The 22,119-nt window shown below is 33.8% G+C and overlaps 1 protein-coding gene and 1 non-coding gene across 3 annotated transcripts in view; one reads left to right on the top strand and one right to left on the bottom strand.

The window, feature by feature from the left end:
- FANCL (FA complementation group L) overlaps window positions 1-22,119 on the bottom strand; it is an 89,707-nt gene that overhangs the window by 29,064 nt on the left and 38,524 nt on the right. The window contains exons 6-7 of one of the 2 annotated variants that reach the window (XM_045884953.3): window positions 20,211-20,307; window positions 15,321-15,389 (exon numbers count right to left, since the gene is read on the bottom strand). In XM_045884953.3, the coding sequence (XP_045740909.1) occupies window positions 15,321-15,389; window positions 20,211-20,307 (166 nt within the window). The remainder of the gene's footprint in view (window positions 1-15,320; window positions 15,390-20,210; window positions 20,308-22,119) is intronic. The other variant, XM_045884954.3, reaches the window with a different exon arrangement.
- On the top strand, window positions 9,324-9,430 carry LOC123852153 (U6 spliceosomal RNA). The gene has a single exon (XR_006792776.1). It is a non-coding gene; the product is annotated as a U6 spliceosomal RNA (small nuclear RNA).

The following is a 22,119-nucleotide window of genomic DNA, read 5'->3' as shown; positions in this document are numbered from 1 at the left end:
GAGCTAAAAAATTACAAAGTAGCAATATTTCTAACACTGAGGACAAAGGCAGAAAAGCTACTGTTCATAAATGCACCACTTGGAGAATGAAATTTTATCACTTTTTTATATATAGATATATAAAATGTGTATATACTGAAGAAGGAAGGAAAAAAGATATATATGAGAACTCAGGTGTTAGCTATTCTCCCATAACTGTTATTAAATTATGTTAAACTAGGAAAGCACTTAAGCAGAAAAGTGTGAACACTGCCAATCTCAAAATGTAACGCTTATTATCTTTAAAAGCATTTTGTTACTTTTATAATACCTGAAGTGATATAATAATGTCAGTCACTTAACCAGATCTTAGAGTATAATATCTTCATCTTAAGTACTATTATTTCCAGTATTTTAATAATTTTCTCACAGTCCTGGAATGTGATCTTTTGTGCTCTGATGACACTTAAATTAATAGCATAATTTTCTGGTACTTGCAACAGTTGCTTTCCCTTCTGATTTTTTTTATACTTTCCTATAATATGTGCAGATAAATCCTCTAATAATCATTTTTGTCTTTATCTCTGGGGGATTCAAAAAGCTTCAGTAGAATAAGGAAATATCAAGAGATTAAACTTTTTAAGAAATTTAATTTTAATAATAATTGCAATATTTCTAATCAGATACCTTTAAAGAGATAGCAAATCTCTTAAATATTTAGTTCATTTTATCTTATTTGCAAGCTTCATTGATGTTCTCCACACCTTCTGTAGGTAGCTCTATAACTACATCTATTTAATCAAATGCTATTCTCTGTCAAGCAATCCACAGAGAATATATCAACTCTTCCTATACTTAAGTTTATTTTGACTGTAACTGACCAGTGGTGAGGATGATTTAAAAGATTTCTACTATTTTTAGGTCATGTGAACAAGGTATCTACCCACAAAGTCAAATGAAACAGACTTACTTCATATGTTCCTATGTAGCCATTACAGAATGACTATAGCAACTACCTTAAAAAAAAAAAAAAAAAAGAAAGATTAAAGAAAGAAACATCTGTCAAGCGCATGTTGAAAATTAGTAGGCACTCTCATATGTGGTCCTTAGCTATCCTATATTATAGACCATTAAGAAAAAAAAAAAATCAACACCAAGCCAATTAGGAGAGGATTCTGAGTAGATGGCTAAGCAGAAAGCACCAGGAATCTGTCTTCCCACCTAGACATTTACACTGATAGAATCTGTCTGATATATTTTGGAACTCTGGAGTCTATTGAAGGCTTGCAAATTCTATCAATTTCAGCTCTTAGCATGACAGAGGCTACCCATCACCCAGCCCCATGACAGGCAGCCCTGCAGGTACTCCAGAAGCAACTTACACACAGCTTACAGGAGGTATGGTAGGTAAAGAGATCTGTCTTCCAAGTAACAGCGATCTGTGTTGGACCCAACTGCGGCTTCTAATCTTGGAGGCGTAGACAAAGAGGCAGTGGGACATTGCTGATGCACCTCCTCCCATTGTTGCAAGCCCCTCCTCCTCCTGCAGAAGTGACTTACAGAATATTTAAAGAGCCAGTGCCCTCCCCCTTCCACTTCATTTTTCTTTTTTTCCCCTTTAGGGAATCAGACATTAGAGACACAAACATTTCAAAGTAACTGCATAGACAAGGGAAATGTGGAAGTCACTGTGAAAGCCCAGGGAAAGATGCAGGCTCAAAAACGACCAGGAAACACACTAAACTTATACCACAGGCTGATCCTTAGCACAGAGACAGCTTATAACAATCAAAAAAATAAAAACAAAATAAACAATGGGAGATTTTAATCTTTCTTCTCTAGGGAGAAAGGGAAATCCAATTTCTAGAGTTACCTCACTATTAGAGTATCCAGTTTTCAACAACAAAATTACAAGGCATAAAAGAACAGTAAAGTGTGGCCCTGATCCAAAGGAAAAACGTTAACAGCAACTTTCCCTAAAAAAGATCTGAGAGTAGATTACACAAAGAATTTGAAAGAGACGGTCTTAAGTAGGCTTTCAAAATTAGAGAGATGTGGAGAAAGTCAAGAAAATGATGAACAAAATGGAAACATCAATAAATAGAAAGAAAACCTAAAAAGAAACCAAAAAGAAATTGTGGAGCTGAAAGTACAATGATGGAAATGAAAAATTCACAAAAGGAATCTAAAGGCAGATTTGAGCATACAAAAGAATCTGAGACCTTAAAGACAAGATGTCAACTATCAAATCTGAGCAACAGAAAGCAAAAAGAATGCAGAGAAGTGAGCAGAACCTAAGGGAACTGTGGGACAACAAGTTGACCAATGTATGCACTGTGGGGACCCAAAAGAAGAGAGGAAAGTGGCACAAAGAGAATATTTGAATAATGTCTTAAAATTCCCAATTTTGATGAAAGACATGAATATAAACAAGATATCAACAAAGTCCAAGCAAGATGAAATCAAAGAGACCCACACCAAGACACATTATATTCACACTTTCAAAGCCAGAGGCAGACAGTCTTGGAAAAAGCAAGAAGCGACTCATCATATATTAGGGACCCTCAAAAACAATCAGATTTCTCATCAGAAATTTTGAAAGGCAGAAAAGGCAGTAGGCTGATATATTCAAAGTGCTTAAACAAAACAAAAACAAAAACAAAACTGTCAACCAAGAATCTGTATCTAGCAAAACTGTCCTTCATCAGTGAGGAAGAAATTAAGACATTCCCAGATGAACAAAAGCTGAAGGAGTTCTCTATTAGAATCACACTGCAAAAAGTGCTAACGGGAATCTCACAGGTTGAAATGAAAGGACACTAGACAGTAACATGAAGTTCTTTGAAGAAATAAAGATCTCAGTAAAGGTAATTACATGGGCAATTATAAAAACTAGTATTATTGTAACAATGGCTTAACTCCACTCTTTGTTTTCTATAGGATTTAAGAGACTAATACATTTTTATAACAATTATTAGACTAAAAGCTAGACTTATTTGTAACTTTGGTCTGTAACTCCGCATTTTGTTTTTGACATAACTTATGAGACAAATGCATTTAAAAAATTATTAGTTTAGTTTGGGGCACACATATATAAAAATGTAACCTTGTGACATCAACAACCGAAAAGCACTGGTACAGAGTTGCCAAGGACCAAAGGTCCGGTTATTGAAGTTAAAGTGGTACAAATCCAAATGAGAGAGTTTCAACTTCAAGATATTAAATGTAATCCCCATGGTAACCACAGAGAAAATAACTACAGAATATACACAAAAAGAAATGAGAAATTTAAATGTTTAACTACAAAAAAAAAAAATCAACTAACTCTAAGTAATGCAAAAAAAGAGAGACAAAATAACTATATAACATGAAAAACAGCAGCAAAATGACAGAAATATGTCCCTCTGTATCAATCATTACTTTAAATGTAAATGGATTAAATTCTCCAATCAAAAGACAGATTTTAGTAAGAACCAAATGTGACCTTGTACATATTTTGGCAGCTAAAACTCTTCAGGGCTACTGATGGGTGATCCCCAAAATTAGTCTTATCTTTGCTGCATGCAGAGAAAGATTTCTCCTTTCATGTTTTCTTTTGGCCGGGGGGGAGGGAGCGGGGAGAAGGGTATTGCAAAAATACTCATTTTGACATTACAGGGACTCTTGTTAGAGCTCCTCTCCAACAGACATTAACATTTGAGCAACAGCCACGTGGTGACTGTATCCACTCAGTTGACAATGGCATCGAATGTAGCTAGCTTACTTCTATCAGTATGGTTTTTGAGCCTGCTCTTATGTTTTCAGAGGTGCAAGGAGTATATTTTTGCACTAAAATCTAAAGATACTTTAAAAAACACTTCACAAAAACAGTCCTTTGTCATTATTTACTCATGTGTTTGTACATTTTTGTATGCTAATTTATGAATGATTTTTTCAATAAAACATACGCAACAACCAAAAATAAAAAACAAAAATACACAGATTGGCTAATGGATAAAAACACATGATCCAACTATATGCTGTCTATAAGAGTCTCATTTTAGAGACAAAGAGGTTGAAAGTGAAAGGATGAAAAAAGATTATTCCATGCAAATAACAGCCAAAAGACAGCAGGGATGGCAATACTAATTATCAGCCAAGATAGACTTTAAATTAAAATAGGTCACAAGAGACAAAGAAGGACATTACAGGCCCATCTTCGATATACTGTGGATTTGGTTCCTGACCACTGCAATAAAGCAAATGAATTTTTTGGTTTCCCAGTGCATATAAAAGTTATGTTTACACTGTATTGTAGTCTATTAAGTATGTAATAACATATGTCTAAAAAATGTAAATACTTTCATTAAAAAATACATTATTGCTAAAAGGTGCTAACTATCCTCTGAGTTTTCAGAGTTATAATCTTTCTGCTGGAAGAGGGTCTTGCCTCGATGTTGATGGCAGTGGACTGATCAGGGTAGTGACTGCTGAAGTTTGATGTGGTTATGACAATTACTTGAAATAAGACAAAAATGAAGTCCGAGGCATTAAGAGACTCTTCCCTTCACAAACAATTTCTCTGTAGAATGCAATGCTGATAGCATTTTACACACAGTAGAACCTTCGACATGGGAGTCAATCCTCTCAAACCCTACCACTGCTTTATCAACTAAGTTTATGTAATATCTTAATCCCTTGCTGTCCTTTCAATAATCTTCACAATATCTTCACCTGGTATAGACTCCATCTCAAAAAACCACTTTCTTTGCTCACTCCTAAGAAAAATTCCAATCCACTAAAATTTGATTATGAGATTGAAGCAACTCAGTCCCACCTTCAGGCTCCACTTTCAAGTCTAGTTCTCTTACTATTTCCATCATATCTACAGTTTCCCTCCTCCACTGAAGTCTTGAACTCCTTAAATTCTTCCAAGACGGTTGGAATCCACTTCTTCCAGACTCCCGTTCATTTTGATATTTTGACCTGTCCCATGAATCACAAATGTTCTTATGGCATCTTGAATAGTGGATCCCTTCCAGGAAGTTTTCAATTTACTTTGCCTAGATCTATCAGAAGAATCACTACCTATGGCAGCTATAGCCTTACAAATATCTTCCTTAAATAATAAGACTTGAAAGTCAAAATGACCCCTTAATCCATAGGCCGCAGAATGGATGTTGTGTTAACAGGCATGAAAACACGAATATCATTGTACATCTCCACCAGAGCTGTTGGGTTGCCAGGTACATTGCCAATGAATAGTAACATTTTAAAAGAAATTTCTTTCTTTTTTCTTACCATGTTGTAAACAGATGTGCTGTCACCCATGTTTTGTTGTTCCATTTATAGAGCATGGGCAGAGTAGATTTAGCATCATTTTAAGAGCTCTAGGATTTTCAGAATGGTAAGTAAGCATTGGCTTCAACATAAAGTCACCACTTGCATTAGCCCCTAACAAGTCAAACTTATCATTTGAAGCTTTAAGGCCAGACACTGACTTCTCACTATGCAAGTCATAGATGGCATCTTCTCCCAATAGAAGGCTGCTTTGTCTACACTGAAAATCTATTATTTAGTGTAGCCACCTTCATTCACTATCAGCTAGATCTGGATAACTTGCTGCTTCACCTTGCACTTTTATGTTAAGCAGAGGACTTCTTTTCCTTAAACCTCATGAACCAACCTCTGTAGCCTCAAACTTCCTCACCTCTTCTTTGCCCTCATAAAATTGAAGAATCAAGGCTTTGCTCTGGATTAGGTTTTGCCTTAAGAGAATACTGTGGCTGGTTTGATTTTCTATCCACACCATTTAAACTTTCTCTGTATCAGCAATAAGACAGTTTTGCTTTGTTTGTTCACTGCAGTAGCACTTTGAATTTCCTTCCAGAACTTTTCCTTTGCATTCACAACCTGGCTAAGTGTTTGGCTCAAGACGCCTAGCTTTTGGCCTATCCTGGTTTTTGCCATGTCTTCCTCACTAAATTTAATCATTCCCAGCTTTTGATTTAAAGTGAGAGACATGTGACTCTTCCTCTCACTTAGAGGCCATTTAGGCTCATTAATTGGCCTAATTTCAAAATTTTTGTATCTTGGGGAATAGGACAGCCAAAGGAGAGGGAGAGATGGGGGGAATGTGCAGTATGGGCAGCAGTCAGAACACATTAAGTTTGCCATCTTACATGGGTGCAATTCCTAGTGACTCAAAACAATTACAATAGTCACAAAGATCCCATCACAGATCATCGTAACAAATAATGAAAAAGCTTGAAATACTACAAGAATTACCACAATGGGACAAAGACACAAAGTGAGCAAATGGTATTGGAAAATGGCACCAACAGACTTCAAGGCAAGATTGCCACAAAACTTCAAGTTGTTAAAAAACTCATTATCTGTGAAGCAAAATAAAGCAAAGTACAGTAACAACAAAGTATTCCCGTACACTAGACCCCGCCTAACTCTAGCAAAAGCTCCAGTCTTATCTCTAACTCTGACCACAGGGTACGAAATGCTGTGTAATTGATGCAATATCTCCTATAATTTCATGTCTTTGTTCTTTGGCTAACGCAGTTCTCCCGTGAAGTATCATCTCTCCTCCCAAACCTAACTTCTCATTCCTCAAGACAACTGAGCTCAAGTAACATCTTATCCAGAAAACTTGCTTGACCACATCAGGTTAGATTACGTGCTTCTACTCCACCTTATCAAAATGGTTCATCCTAATAACACATTTTATTGAAATTATTTTAAATACCTCTTTCCTCATCAGACTGAAAGTTAATCCTGAAAGCCTATCCTAGGTATTAGAACCTAATTCACTTTAACATCCTCAGAATCCAGCTCAGTGTTCCACATATAGTAGATAATAAATGTATGTTACATTTAAATTGTTTTCTACTGAAAAATGTTGCTCCTTGCTTTTCTGTTTATGTACTTTTTCAAGGTAACTATTAAGGAAGACTTGACCATGACAGCTATACAATTTCATCTAGTAAAGCACTAAAAATAGGACAGAACTTCCCTAGTAGACTTTTGTAAGTTAGTTCTTCTTTATCTTACCTAAGTTCTATAAAGGTCCAAAGAAACCTGAACGTTCCACACTAATCCCCTCCATATTACACAAGTGGGTGGGAAAATATGAGGATTTATTTCTTTTGTCACTTGCCTATAGTTGGAAATGTGGAACTCCATTCATATTTAGCATAATTAGAAATTTCAATATTTCTCTTTAACTAGCAGCCCAGTGGTGAAAGCAATGAAAAAATTTTAACATTCCTTGTTCACAACTAGTTTATACATCAGAATTCAAACAAAGTAGGAACTATACATTTAATATTCTATAAAAAGAGGGTACAAGCTATTAGGTAAGGAAGGTGGATTAAATACACACACCTAATTTCAGTCCCTCCCCAAAACTCATTAAAACTATGTTGTTGCTGTTCTTCCTTTAAGGCACAATCTCACAAAAAACAGGGAGAACTGGAGAGGCAACAAGAACAAAATTTTGGAAGCAGAAAAACAAAGGGATCGCTCATATAAGCAGAGGTGCAAATTCCTAAAAAAGTTAAGAAATGCAATCTGGCAATAAACAATAGACATGGAGATCACATGTGTGTGAGCAATAGATAAATATAAAATACACCATAACCTGAATGTATTTTAAGAACAAAGGACTAGCTTAACATTAGGAAATCAAATGATCAATTCACATTTACAGACTAAAGGAGAAAACAATTTGACTTTCTTAATATATAGAAAGAATATATTTGACAAAATTCAACTTTCGTTCATAACAAAACTCTTAGCAAACTAGAAATAGCAATGAATTCCATTAATAATTGTTAAAGGACTTTAGTACAAGAAATATATAGATAAAAATCTACCTAATAACAAAAACTTTAAATTTTTTTTTTTTTTTGAGATCTGGAACAAGACAAGAATATTAGTGTTTACTATTTATATTTCACACTGTATTAGAAAGCCTACCCAGAGCAATAAGGGGGGGTATAAAGATGGGAATAGAGGAAATGAAACTGTCATTACAAAAGACAGGATTATGTTCACAGAAAAAATCCAAACGAATTTACTGATAAATCATTAGCTAAGAGTTTAACAAGGCTACTAGACAGAAAATCATTTAAAAAAAATAGATTTGTAGGGGTGCCTGGGTGGCTCAGTCGTTAAGCGTCTGCCTTCAGCTCAGGTCATGATCCTGGGGTCAAGCCCCACATTGGGCTCCCTGCCTGCTCTGCAGGAAGCCTGCTTCTCCTTCTCCCACACCCCCTGCTTGTGTTCCCTCTCTCACTGTGTCTCTGTCAAATAAATAAAACCTTAAAAAAAAAAAAAAAAAGATTTATATGCATCAGCAACAAACAAAACTGAAGGGGGACAAAATGACCACAATACACAACTAAGAATGGCCAAAATTAAAAAGTCTGAAAAAAACAAGTGATTAACTAGGATATCATTTTTTGCCTCTTAGCTCCAAATCCACTGTCATTACCTGTTCTGTGATAATGGAGGTTTACCCTGTAAGCATGTCTCTTTAACAGCTATGTGATATTCAGCCCTATCAGTAGCAGATGGCATCAGGTTAAGTGCTAACTAATTCAGGCTGTGGTTTCCTGTCCACCAGCCTTGGTCTACTTAATACCTCAGAGGAATGTTTTCTGCTTGCTCAGAAACAGAATGCTGGAAGAGTCTTCTCCAAGAAATCTGACCAACCAATCAACCATTCCAAAAGACCTAAAGGTATTGACATTAGGCATTCCTCATTACGAGATCTAGTCAGATGACTCTACAATAAAGTTCACAGTTGACAAGCCCCACACATGCACTCAGAGCTTCCAAACAGCTTATTTTTTTAATTTTTTTTTCCAAAGAGCTTTTTCTATCTGACTTTTAATCATGAGCAGATGACCAAAGATTATAAGCACAGAAAAAGAGCAACTCAAGGAAAAACTACTTAGAGGAGAAAAATAATATCTCTAGGGAAAAAAAGAATATACACCCATGAAGTAAACTCTCAGAAATTAACATGACAAAAGAAAAAAAAATTCAACAGGAAGGTTATTAGGTAAATCTCATGAAATTCCCTCGAAATAAAGTCAACAAAAACCTAATATAGATGGCTAAGAAGAGATATAGCCAAGTGATGGAAAACTGGGGGTTGAATGAGTTTTAAGTAGAGAAAAAACTACAGAAATGAAAAAGATAATTGTTAACTCTAGGAATAACAAAAACCAGGTAACAAAGGAAAAATAATAGTTAACCACATGGCTTATCTCTGCATAGCATGTACACATGTTCATAATGTGAACACTGAGTACTGATATAATCAAAATTAAAGGATAACTATTTGGGTGCTCACTACAGCAGCACATATACTAAAACTGGAACAAGACAGAGAAGATTAGCATGGCCCCTGTGCAAGGATGACACACAAATTCATGAAGTAGTCCGTATAAAAAAATTAAAAATTAAATAAAAATAGAAGATAACTATTTGGGGAAAAACAGGAAGATAAGAAGTATATATGTGTGTGGAATGGGAGCAGGTAAAAGAAACAGCAAACCCATCTACAGGGGAAAGTTAACAGATAATGCCTAAACCAAGCAAACAAAAAGCAGTATAATTACAAGAACATGCAGTAACATAAATAATATTAGAGCACCAAAAGGATCAGCTAGCAATCAAAAGTCGTTGACCCTGCAGAAGGAGAAAAAGGTGGGAAGGAGGCTAGGAAATGCTCTTTGGCCTAAAAAGAAAACAGCACCAACAAAAAAACCCTGTAACCTAACTCTTTAATCTATGTTCTTATGTAACTTTAATAAAAGTAAAAACTTTAAAAAGAAAAAGAAAATGAAAATAGCTTGCCCATATTCTCACAGTAAACTAGAAAATATGATTTTTTTAAAAAAGCATTCACAGTAGCAAAAAAATTTTTTTTAAATACTTAGGAATAAATTCAACAAAAATATGCAAAATGTAGATTAAGAAACCAGTGCTACTTAACAGGGACCTAAATAAATGCAGACATAACCAGTTCCTAGATTGTGAACACAATAGTTCTTAATTTGATGGATAAATGTAAACCTAATTATAACTAAAAACTAAATGATTCTAATACCTGGAATAAATGCACATTACCAATGTGTTTTAAAAACTGAAATATTTGAAGTGACAAGCCTAGTTTCAAAGCTATTATCCAGTGAGAATACCATTCTAAATGAAGGCATTAAAGGTGATTTTATATTTTCTTAATTTTGTTCATTCGTATTTACTTTCTCTCTCTCTCTCTTTTTTTTTTTTTAAAGAATCAGTGCAGGGTACTTTTAAAATAAGTTACTGGAAAAAAAAAAAAGGTAGTTAATAGGTTACTGAGTCCAACAGATCACATTGATACTTCTACCGTATCACATGATCTCAATAATGAATTAAGTTTCTTTGTTTTGGTCCTTTTGATGTCTCTTTAAACATACCACTAGGACAACAATAAAACTGCCAAGAAGGCAAAAAGCGTGTTTACTTGACCAATTTAAGAGTGAACAAAAATCCAGTATTAGGAGTTCTCCAACAAAGACAGCAAAGAGAAAAATGGAAAGAAAGATAATCTAGTAATGGGTCAAAAAAGAAAGTTCTACAGGATCCTTAGAGTGGATTGTGAGGGTTCTTCCCCCAACACTGTTTATTTTAAATCGAATTTTTCTTAGAATCTCTGTGAAAAAGAAAAAGTTCATTATTTCCATATACATATGAACTGAGGCAAAGGGCAGTCACATGACTTATTTGAAATTAAACAATTAAGTCAATGACTGAACTGTAAACAGAACCTAGGATACCCAACTGCTAGTCTGCCGCTCTAACTAATGGATCGTGCTCCCTGCTATGTAATAGGACTGTTTCCTTTAATGACAAATTCTTCATTCACCATCAGCTTATCAGCCAGAGGCTTCATCATTAGTTTTGCTATTCTTGCATTCATGGCATTATTCTAAGAATATGAGATTTCCATGATAAAAAATATAAAGACCACTGCTTATTATACCATACCAAATCTGAAAATTCCAACTGCCATGGCAAGGATACTTCACCAAGCCTGCACTTAATGGCACATTTATAGGTAGAACTGCCTTTTTTTTTTTTTAAGATTTATTTATTCATTTATTTGAGAGAGAGAGAGAATGCAAGTGAGGTGGGGAGGGGCAGAGCGAGTCCTAAGCACCTGCGAGCTGGGCACAGAGCTCGACATGGGGCTCGATCCCAAGACCCTGAGATCATGAGCTGAGCCGAAGCCAAGAGTCAGACACTTAACCGACTGCACCACCCAGGCACCCCAATTAACACCTATTTTGGGTTGGTCAGTGAGCTAGAGAAAATGAGTTTTGTTCTTACAGACCCCAATATCAGCGCACTTAAAATCTTACATTAGAGCATTCTATGGTGTCATTAGTCAACAAAATTCACATACATGCCCTGCATGTAAAAGTCCAAGAGGCAGCAGGTTGTTAAAGACACACGGAGCATCTGTGATGCTAGAAAGCAGACTAAGCTAAAAATGACACGCTCTTATATTCTATGCTAAATCTAAAAGAGAAAATTTGTCGGGTAAGCAAAGTAAGTATCTGAAAAGAGGTATGCAGTCGCTGGTCTTTGAGAAGCACTTTGTGTTTCTTTGGCACAGATCACGGCGGCAGTAGAAGCGGCAGCCCTGCCCTTGGTGCTGATTTCTTACCACTCTGAACGCCTCCTCTGAGCCAGAATACACTGGCTGTTGCTGATCATGCTGTGAGACACCTGCACTGGCTACTAGGCTTGTCATGACGCACAAAACCCCACCATCTTCAGCTTGACATTGTGCAAGTTATAATTACTCATCCAAATGAACATGTCAGAGCAGCAGCAGCAGACCTCTCATCAGAGCAAAAGAAAAATACATCAAAACATTATCAACGCAGCAGGAAGACAGGGACCATAAGGAAAATTACCCATTTTTAATATGGATGCCACAAAGCCATGCCTATTATTTCACAAAAAGAAAGGAAAATAAAGATCTTCCAAGTCTGAAGTCCAGAAACACTGACTCCAAAGAGAAAATGTACAAAACAAAAACAGACAAGGATTATGTTTTTAATCAATTATCTGGAACCTATGTACAATCTCTTAAATGTAAGTTTGCTGTTAGGCTACATTTATTTTGCTTAAGAACCACAACTGTTCAAAAATTGTTAAGAAAAAATAACTCTCACAAGCAGAATTATTTCCAACAAATCAATGAAAAAAGATCATAGACGGAAAAGTAGTCTGATATTGCTTACTTTTAAAACATAAACTAATATTGCCAATACTCTTATCACGTCTAAAAGACTTGAGAGCTCAAACCACTGGTAGCATCACCAAAATGCTTATGATGTACTGCTAGACTCTAAAATAATAAATATTTTGAAAAATTTCTAAATTTTAATAGCAAATATAGAAGAAAAACTGAAATCACCTCCAGATCTAAACAAATGAAGACACATCCAAATACTACGAGCATATATAAAATACACAAGTGTAAATAAGATTCCTATCTCCTACTTAAATATGAAGAAAAACCATACTAACTTTTAGGATGATAGGAAACTATCTTTTCAGAACAAGATATGAAAGATTTTCCCATGCAAGACACGAAAAGCAGAAATCACAAGGACGAGACTGATAAATGGAACAACACTGAAAGTTAAACCTCTGACTGACAAAATAGGTTACATACAAAGGTAAAAAGTACTCCACAGAGAGAAGATACATCCCATATAACCAACCATCGGTATCCAAATTAAAAAGGAACGTTTACAATAAAAGAAAAAATTTTAAATAAGCAAAGATTATAAACACAGTAAAAATGATTTCAATTCTTGTTAAGAATTAAGGTCAGGCTAAGTAAGACCTGGAAAAGGATTTGGAGAAGTAGATATTACATGCATTGCTGGGTAGGGGTATAAATTTATACAACCAATTTGAGAAGGCAATTTGGCAATATTTAGTAATCTCAAAGAGGTACATTCCCTTCAATCCAACATTTTCTCTCGGCATAAGCCACACTAAGAGTCTCATATGTGTACAAGAAAATGTAAGGATGTTCACCAGAGCACAACTTAAGAAACTGTGAACAACCTTATCAGTAGTGCAACGAATAAATTAACTGATGGATTCATATAATGGAACTATTTAAAGCATTTAATGTACTAAACATGCAAAGATCATGGTTAAATCTCAGAAACAATGCTGTATAAAAAAATTCAGACAGCCAATACTACAGAATATGGCATGAACAAATGTAGCAAGAAATATGCATGGATAGCACATGCATCAATTTCAGGGAGGTGGTTACCTCCAGAAAGGGAGAGAAGGAAAGAAAGGGAAAAGAGGAATAAGGTCTTAGTTGTTCCTAGAACATTTTACTCCTAAGAGAGAGACAGACATAAGAGCTAGAAATGAAACGAATGTGACAAAAAATTAACATCTGTCAAATCTGAGTTGTGGATAAAAAGGTATCCAAATTTTTCTGTGCTTTACTAAGGATCTTAGTATATTCTTTAATTAAAAAAAGATTGTAACATTCCAGTTACTGCTAATTCGTTCTGTTTTCTTGGAGCTAGTACAAAACAGAAAACTTGCTGTATGACCTAACTAAATCTAAAACTCATCCCACGCTTAAATGTGCAAGGCATTGAGCTGGTGTTAAATAGGGATAGAAAATTTGAAAGAAATTACCCGCAAAGATTTTCCAGTGTGTTGAAAACACAAAATAATTTTGCTAAATGATAGGATAAGGTAAGTGCTAAACAGTCTTTTTGTGAAGATGCAAGCTTTTACACAGATTTAAGACTGGGAAAAACTTGTGTGGTTATCTACATTAAAAACACTACAAATTCATCAAAAATATAGTCTTCAACTTGGGATTTTGATACACATTAGAATGTAATCTAGAGACAGCATATCTGGAAAGAATACAATCCAGGTACAGTGTTATCTCATAATCTCACACAAAATATAAACAAAGTTTACAGAGCCAAGTAGGAAATTTATATTTAAAAAAGAGGAAAATATTTTAAAAAGAGGAAAGCCAAACAGAAAATGTATATTTAAAAAAGAGGAAAAGTTTCTTTTTTAAAATAAAAAATGAACACACTGTTTCTTAGGTATTTATAACCTATATCAGAATACCAAAAGCAAATTACAGGGTTCTTCCTCTCTTTTATTTTGCTGTGTTTTCTCAGTTTCCATTGAAAGGAGGGACTGTTGTTTTTAAAGGAAAAAAATACAAAAAATAATTTTTAATATATATGCATAATTAAAATGACATCTGAACCTACACAACACTATTTAAATCCTATTAGGTGTTTTTAAAAACTAACTTCATATACAATTACTGTGTGTATATACTTAAAAAATTAGGCATAAATTTTCCCTTGACCCCATCAAAATTTCATAACAAAAATACAGGTAGCCTCTAGAGAGTATCTGTAAGATGTCAGTAGGAATTCTTTGGATGAGAACAGAAATGTTCTCTCCATTTTGCTACCAACTGCCACAATTTACTTGGTGAAAGAAGGACCATGCCGGTCATCCTTAGATTGTTCTCGGAATCTAACCACCACTCTGTCATATCTTCAAAAAATCACACACACGTAATGTCGATGTTCGTACTATTGAGAACCTTACATCTACATAATATTACCATTTACAGTATACTTCTAATTTCATCTTCTTGTTAGACATCAACTTTTGAGAAATTAAAATGACAGAGGCAGGAGAAAGAATCTCTTATATTCTTTACACAAGTACAAATGTCCCAAAGCCCATACAAAAATGTAGTCTACGCTGAAGGATGAATTATGGACAACCACTTTTAAACAATAAAAACTGAGTGGAAATGATTTGTATTTTCAGCCATCACTCATTCTTCTCTGAAAAAGATCTCTGATATTATGACATCAATATTAACCTTTAGCAATCTAAAAAACTCACCCAACTTTCCACTTACTGTTCACTACTTTATAGAGTTCTTTATGATTTAAATTCAAAGGAAAATTTCTGTCAATAGACCTTCATATTTATCTAATATGAGGCATAAACATCTAAAGACTGGATGGTGTGTTTATGTGGGAGGGGAGGGAGAAAGTGGACATTAACAACTAGGAAATATGGGGGAAGAAAAAGCACTCTGAAATTTCCGTTTATAAATAAATGCTTACAACAACAACAACAACAAAAAATCGCTTTAAAACTATAATGGCTATATTGGCTATAACCTATAACCTATTCTCATAATAGAACATGCTTTTTAGCTACTTAAAATAAATTTAAGAACTTACCTGTGGTGTCCAGGAAACAGAAAATGAAACAGGAAAATCCACAAAACAATCTGGTGATTCTGCAGGGTACTATGAAAAAGCATAAAATTAGGTCATTTTTGCTTCTGCGTGACAATTTCACATGAAGTATTTCAGAAAACTGAATAGGAAAACTTTTATTATAAATGCACATGTATTATATATAAATATTTTGATTCTACTATTATAGAAAATGTCAGCTAAATAATAGTCAACTTATGCTCAGGAGGTACAAAGTTTGGTGATTTGGGGTGCCAAAGCAATAGGTTTTGAGTAAAGAATAATGAATTAATTCAGTCAGTGTCAGGTTAGCTGCTAATTGTAAATTGAGGGGTGAAGCACACAGGATCTCAGTTTCTTTATCTTTAAAATGATAGATCAAACTGATATTTAATTGATATTTAATTTCCTTTCAACCTAAAATTTAATCTCCATCTCCGTCACTATTTAAAAAGGCAGTATCTGTTAAAAGAACCAAGAAGTGTACAAAAAAGTATAAATCAGTTAAAAGAAGTATTTTCCACAATAAAGCAATTACACTTAGCAAGAATATAATAAATAAAAAGAATGAAATGCTTTCTGGTTATTAAGGAAAAATAAAAGTAATAGTTTTAAGAAAAACCTTTTCATTGTCGATAAAAAGAAAATTAATTCAATAGCTTCATACAAAAAGTGACAGTCATTAAGGACAAATTAGGTGTCTAAGTTAAGAAAGACAAAAGGCAGTTTTTCTTAAAATCAATTTTGTTCTTAGAGAATTATACTACATGACTTCTGTAAAATCCAATCTGGATTCTTGAAAGTCACATGTAATTAAAGAATACTCATTTCTTTTCATTAAAAAGCAAAATTTACTAAAAGAAAATTAGTTTTGGGAAAACTCCTAGCAATCATTTGACAAAATGTTTAAAATAAGTTTTAGACTTTCACTTTCTTCAGACTCTTCTTTTTCACTACTTCGCTGAATAAGCAAATGGGTTCCAAAAATTATCACTATAGTATTTAGCAAACATCAGCCCATCTGAAGTCACTGTTTTGAAAAGAATTAACATTTAGTTATAGTAAGTGGTTTGCTAAAAAGAAACTTATCAACCTATACTCTGATGGTTATCTGGCTACGCAGAACTGGTAACACAAAGGCAAATATACAGGAAATTATATAAAAATATAATAAGGCTCTAATTTGGAGAAAAAGAAAAAAGAAAAAGGTCAAGCTGAGATTTAGGAGGAAGCTCTATTAAATTCAAAATATCAGATGATGTACTTCATCATCTGATGATGAAGCACTGGTCTACTTCTTTTTTAAAGAAAAGATTATCTCAAAATAAGTGTAGACAGAGACCTTAACTTTCTCTGGTTTCCAGTTCTGCTAACCTGTGTGTTCTTGTACAAGTCATTTCATTTCACTGGCTGTTTGATATATAAAATCGATGGAACTCAATTAAAAGTGTTATCAAGTCTTTCCCCTCTAACATGTTAAGATTCTATAAAAATTATAATGCACACTTGAAACCTCCATGGTCAAAAATGGAATATTTACTTCATTTGGAGTTTGTTTGTTTTTTTTAATCTCCTTCTCATGTTGACAATGAACAATATCAACTTAAATTATCAATCTAGGTAAGAGTATGAAGTTAATAAGATGTTTACTGTATTTAGATGAACCAAAGTAAAATACCTGTGACTTTGGAAGTCATTTAGTACATACAGCACATTATTTTAAAAGAGAATATGATCTCCTACATTAAAATAGGACTCAATATAGTGAATAGTACATATATACTGTTAGACCTATAAATAGTTAAAAAAGGAGATGATAATAAACTTTGTATGATTCCATTTATATATGAGTCACATAATTTGAGATGATGACATCTTCAAATATATTTTATGTGCAATTATACAGACATACAAGTATATATATAATAAATTAATTGATCTAATAGGTGGCTTTATTGTATATCTATTGTGAGTTAAATGCAGATATGTATGTTAATTATATTCATGTTCAAGATCAATTTTGTTTATACCATAAACTTTACGTAACTGTATAGACCCTAAAAAACAAACTGATATACTTCTGGATGATTAAACATGAATTATGAAGCAGCATCCCAGATATTTCAGAATCGTTTGTACTGTAAAACTACAATATAGATAACTAAATGAAATACTGTCAAATAACTATCAAAATTCAGGTGGTTTTCAATAGTAAGTTGTATAGATATATAAAAACCAGAGACTAATTGCCAAGTTTTACTTCGGCAGTCTAACTGACAACAATAAAAGCTCCACATAAAAAAGGAATATTAATTGAAAAATAAGTAGTGCTTATTTTTAATGAACAGTTTTTTCAAATCTCACCAGAAAAAAAACATCAAACCAATAACTATAAAAGAATACAATTATTACATAATATTAAGTAAATATTTTCATCATATATACATACACACACACACACATATATATATATGATATTTTTTAGATTGTATAGCATATTGTTCTAAGGAAATTTTTAACCCAATCCCTTCTGTGATTGGACCATCTAAGCAGTAAGGCTTCCTTGAAGTAAACACATACAAACTGTAGCAAATTACAAAAATGGCCAGCAGACACAGAGTGCCCAGCTTCTGAAACACATCTGCATTTTTCAAGTAGTTCTGATCTTCGCCAAAGCTGAAGAAGCCCTGGTCTACTTCTTTTTTAAAGAAAAGATAATAGTTCCATCCCATAGTTCAGCATGTATTGTAAATATTGCATAGAAAGACACCTATAAAAATGACAAAATTCAACTATTTCCCTTATATTTCTTTTTGACTTATATATTCACTTTTAATAAAGAGTGTTTAATTAAAATTGGTATTGTTTTCTTTGAGGACTGAACACAGTGAGTGGGAATGGCAGATGAGGGGGAATGGCAGACCTGGGAGAACAGGTGTTCAAGAGAAAAAAAACAAAACAAATGTGTTCCTTTACTATGTCAAAAAATATCAAGTAAAAGAAATAAAGGTGTGTATATTTATAAAAGTAAGTCTGCATTAAGGTTTAAAAAAATCAGCTTGACTTTTAAAATTGTTTTAATTGTGATTTTGCACTATATATTCTTAACATATAGCTTCAGCTATCACTGTTTTTAACTGACAATCCTAGACCCAAATATTCCTAAAGAAATAAATTACCACATCTAAAATACAACTTTGGTCTATGAAAACTGAACTAAATGGACTAAATGAACTAAATGAACTAACTGGACTAAATGGACTAAATGAACTAATAAATGATACCAACATAAGATTCATTCATTTCCACTCTTTTTTTTTTTGATACAGATTTTTTTTCTTAATTCCTTCCAAATTTAAATAAAGCCTTCTCTTCTCTCTTGCCAGGGAATCCATAATAGTGCTTCACAGCTATCAATGCTACAAAAACTTGAAAACATTCTTCAAAGAAATATTAAGTGTCACCTTATCTACCCTGAAAAGGTATAAGAAAAAGTAAAAAGGATGGGCCATACTAGCAGCTACAACCTTCCTCCTGATACTACTACCACTAATATCATTAACTGGAATAATAAAATCTTGTTCTTGACGGAATCTCCTTAGTAAAAGCTTGTAAATATAAGGCTATTTAAAAAACCACCACCACCACCCAGTCAGGACAGGATGCATTTAAAATTTTTCATTTTGGTCTTCACAACAGCAAAGCAATTTTTATCAATGTACAAAGTACAAAATACAAGCAATTAAAACTTTGAAGTAACTGACAGAAACCTTGTGATCTTTGGAAGAATAAAGGAAGATTTCTCCCTGATCTTAAGGGAAGGAAAAAAAAAGCTCACCTTTAAAATTTAAAAAATAAAAATTTTTTCATTTTGACAAAAGTCTCCATGTAACTTCTTTTACAAATAAGATTTCTATCCCACTAATATTTGCAACACTTATCACACATGAATCTTAAAACTATACCTGAATATTCTGTGAGAAAAAGAGAGAATGAGTCATTTCTCAATTTGTCTGATAAAGAGGCACTATAAGATACCAACTTTTCTGTGTCACCCAGTTCAGCTTTATATATTAATTTTCTCTCATGGAAAGCTTAAATGCCAGACACATTTTTAAAATGGACAAACACAACTGATCTTTTCATCACTATAATCTTCTGAAACAGAGTTGATTGATGACTCCTAGGAACAATTAAAAAAAGTTAAATTTCCTGGTTTTCTCAAGTTCTAATGTGTTCCTAGTGATTACTAAATAAATGATTAATATGCTGAACTTGCTTATTCTACTTATTTCTCAAAATTCACAATCTAGAACTAAAACATAAAGACGAAATAGCTGTTTTGTGCCAATAAAATTAGTAATTATAGATCACTAGCCTGTAAAGAGTCTATAAATGGAGGTATAACCTTTGCAAATTCTTAAAATACAGAAGTAAAATTTCAGCCAAAATAAGGAATAAAAAGGTATACATATGGATGTGTTTGGCGAGTGGGTTGATGCTCAGAAATAAGAACTACAAATGTAATTCATAATAAGAGTTGAAGACAAGAGACTTAAGTGAAACTTTACTTGGGATAGCGGAAACTTTCAAATTTTTTCTTTGTTCAAGGTACTTTGAGACTGCCCAATCTTATTTGTAATGTTTCTTTATTATGAGGTCTGTATTTTGAGCAAATTTGCAGTAAAAGAGCAACACAAAATTATGTCTAGGCTTTTGGAAACCTAGTGGGTATATTTTCTGAGCTTCCCAAAATAAATTTTTTAAAGTACCAGATATCTTTTTAGAAGCTACTACCCTACACTGAAAACATTCAGAGTTCATTTCACAAAGTATTTCCTGACCATAATAACAGTTTAATGAAGCACATACCTTTGCCTTCAACTTGAGGGTAATTAGATGCTTTCTACCAGAAGCATCTTCAGCTTTTAACTTGATGGTACTGAGACAAGTATCCACATATACAAGTCTGGTGAATAGAAGGAAATAAAAAATGATCATACTAGGGAGGGCAAAGGTGGGGGGAGGGGAAGTTGGAGGATGGTAGGATTCAAAATGAAAATATTTGCTGTATTCCTATGAATCCATTACAAAAATTAATCAGAGGAATTTCTGCATGCCAGCCCTTTATGCAGCTATAGATTTACTGCCGTTAATACACCAGCCTGGTGCTTAATGCAGTCATAGATCTCTGGATTATTTACAATGTGTGTCAAGGCTCATGCTGTGGTCAGTGAGCACTATGTTTTGGTTTTCCATCACTGGAACCTTTGGCACACACAGCATGTTGCTGTCAGCCTCTACTTATGTACACATTAAACTTCCTGTCAAACTCTTTGATCCATTTCTGTCGTTTCATACAGTGTGGGACTTTTATGCTTCCTTTATTTGTTTTTCTCTTCAATGAACTTCTCTTTTATTATCAGTAATGTTAGTGTACAAAAGTCTGGCTGATATTAATTCATATACTCAATTGATCCTCCAAGGAAAATGTTATATAAGCACAGGTACAGTCCAATCTGCTAACAATAAATTTTCTTTCCATGCAATATATAGCTTCTGACATTTAACCTGGACACGTATTCAAGATGACTAGTATTTCAAACCTATAGCACAGCACAATTGTTTTTGGCTTTAAGTTGCTCTAAATGCATGAATTTTCTACAACGCAAACCAATACCCTTTGAAATATATCATTTTGTAAAAATATGGTCCCCCGAGTAGCATAAGCTACTGCCAAAAAGGTTCAAATTTAGCAGTATACTTACTAGCGAACTGGGCATGTGGATATGTTTTGACATTTTTACAATACTATTCTCTTGTAAAGATAAAAAGTAGCCTAAGTGTATTGCACAACTTATCACCCGGACTGATGGTGAGACCCATTAGAGTTCAGAACTAACATTAGCTTCCTAACCTAGAAAACATTTCTTTTAACATTACTATATGCCATTTAGTCACTGGCCAGATATAATGGTAAAATGGGTCAATTTCAAGAAATGCTGGGCAATAGCTATGGAACACTGCTGTAATGAAAAACAGATCTAAATCTGAAGAAGATACATATCTTCAATAGTAGAATCAAAAAGTAAAACAAAACAATCTTTTTTTAAGATTTATTTATTTATTTGCGAGAGAGAGAGAGAGAGTACAAGCAGGGGGAGAGGCAGAGGGAGAAGGAGAAGCAGACTCCCTGCTGAGCTGGGAGCCCGATGCGGGGCTCAATCCCAGGACCTGGAGATCATGACCTGAGCCAGAGGCAGATGCTTAACCATCTGAGCCACCCAGGCGCCCAAAACAAAACAATCTTTATCAACAGAAGAAATTTGTATCAGAAACTATGAAAAGTCTAGAGTCTTAGAAAACAAAGTAAAATTATTCTAGAAAAAACATTTACATTAGAATATCAATGACTTTATATATATAATTATTTTCTTACAGCTGTATGTGTAAACATCTCAAATCCGTCTTCCCCCAAAAATTTAGAACATGAGACTTTATCACATGTGTCATCAATAGGACTCTAAGGTTCAGATATATGGGCATCTGACTCTGAAAACATCGACAGTTCAGATTCAAGATATTGAGATGAGCCCATGCATTTATATCCTCGAATCACCAAAACAAAAACAGAGCAATTTTTAAAAGTTATAAATAAACCCACAGCTAACAAAAAGAACAAGAAGGAATAAACATCAACAAAAGAAATTTCCAACAGATACTATAAAAACGAAAAGTGGTTAGTAAAGTACTGACTGACAAAACAGATTAGAAGAGGAAG

Source organism: Mirounga angustirostris, unplaced genomic scaffold (genome assembly GCF_029215605.1).
Source record: "Mirounga angustirostris isolate CCGP_5_RB_7025 unplaced genomic scaffold, mMirAng1.0.hap1 SCAF_10, whole genome shotgun sequence".
Taxonomy (NCBI): Eukaryota; Metazoa; Chordata; class Mammalia; order Carnivora; family Phocidae; genus Mirounga; species Mirounga angustirostris.
This window is presented reverse-complemented; position numbering and strand designations above follow the sequence as displayed.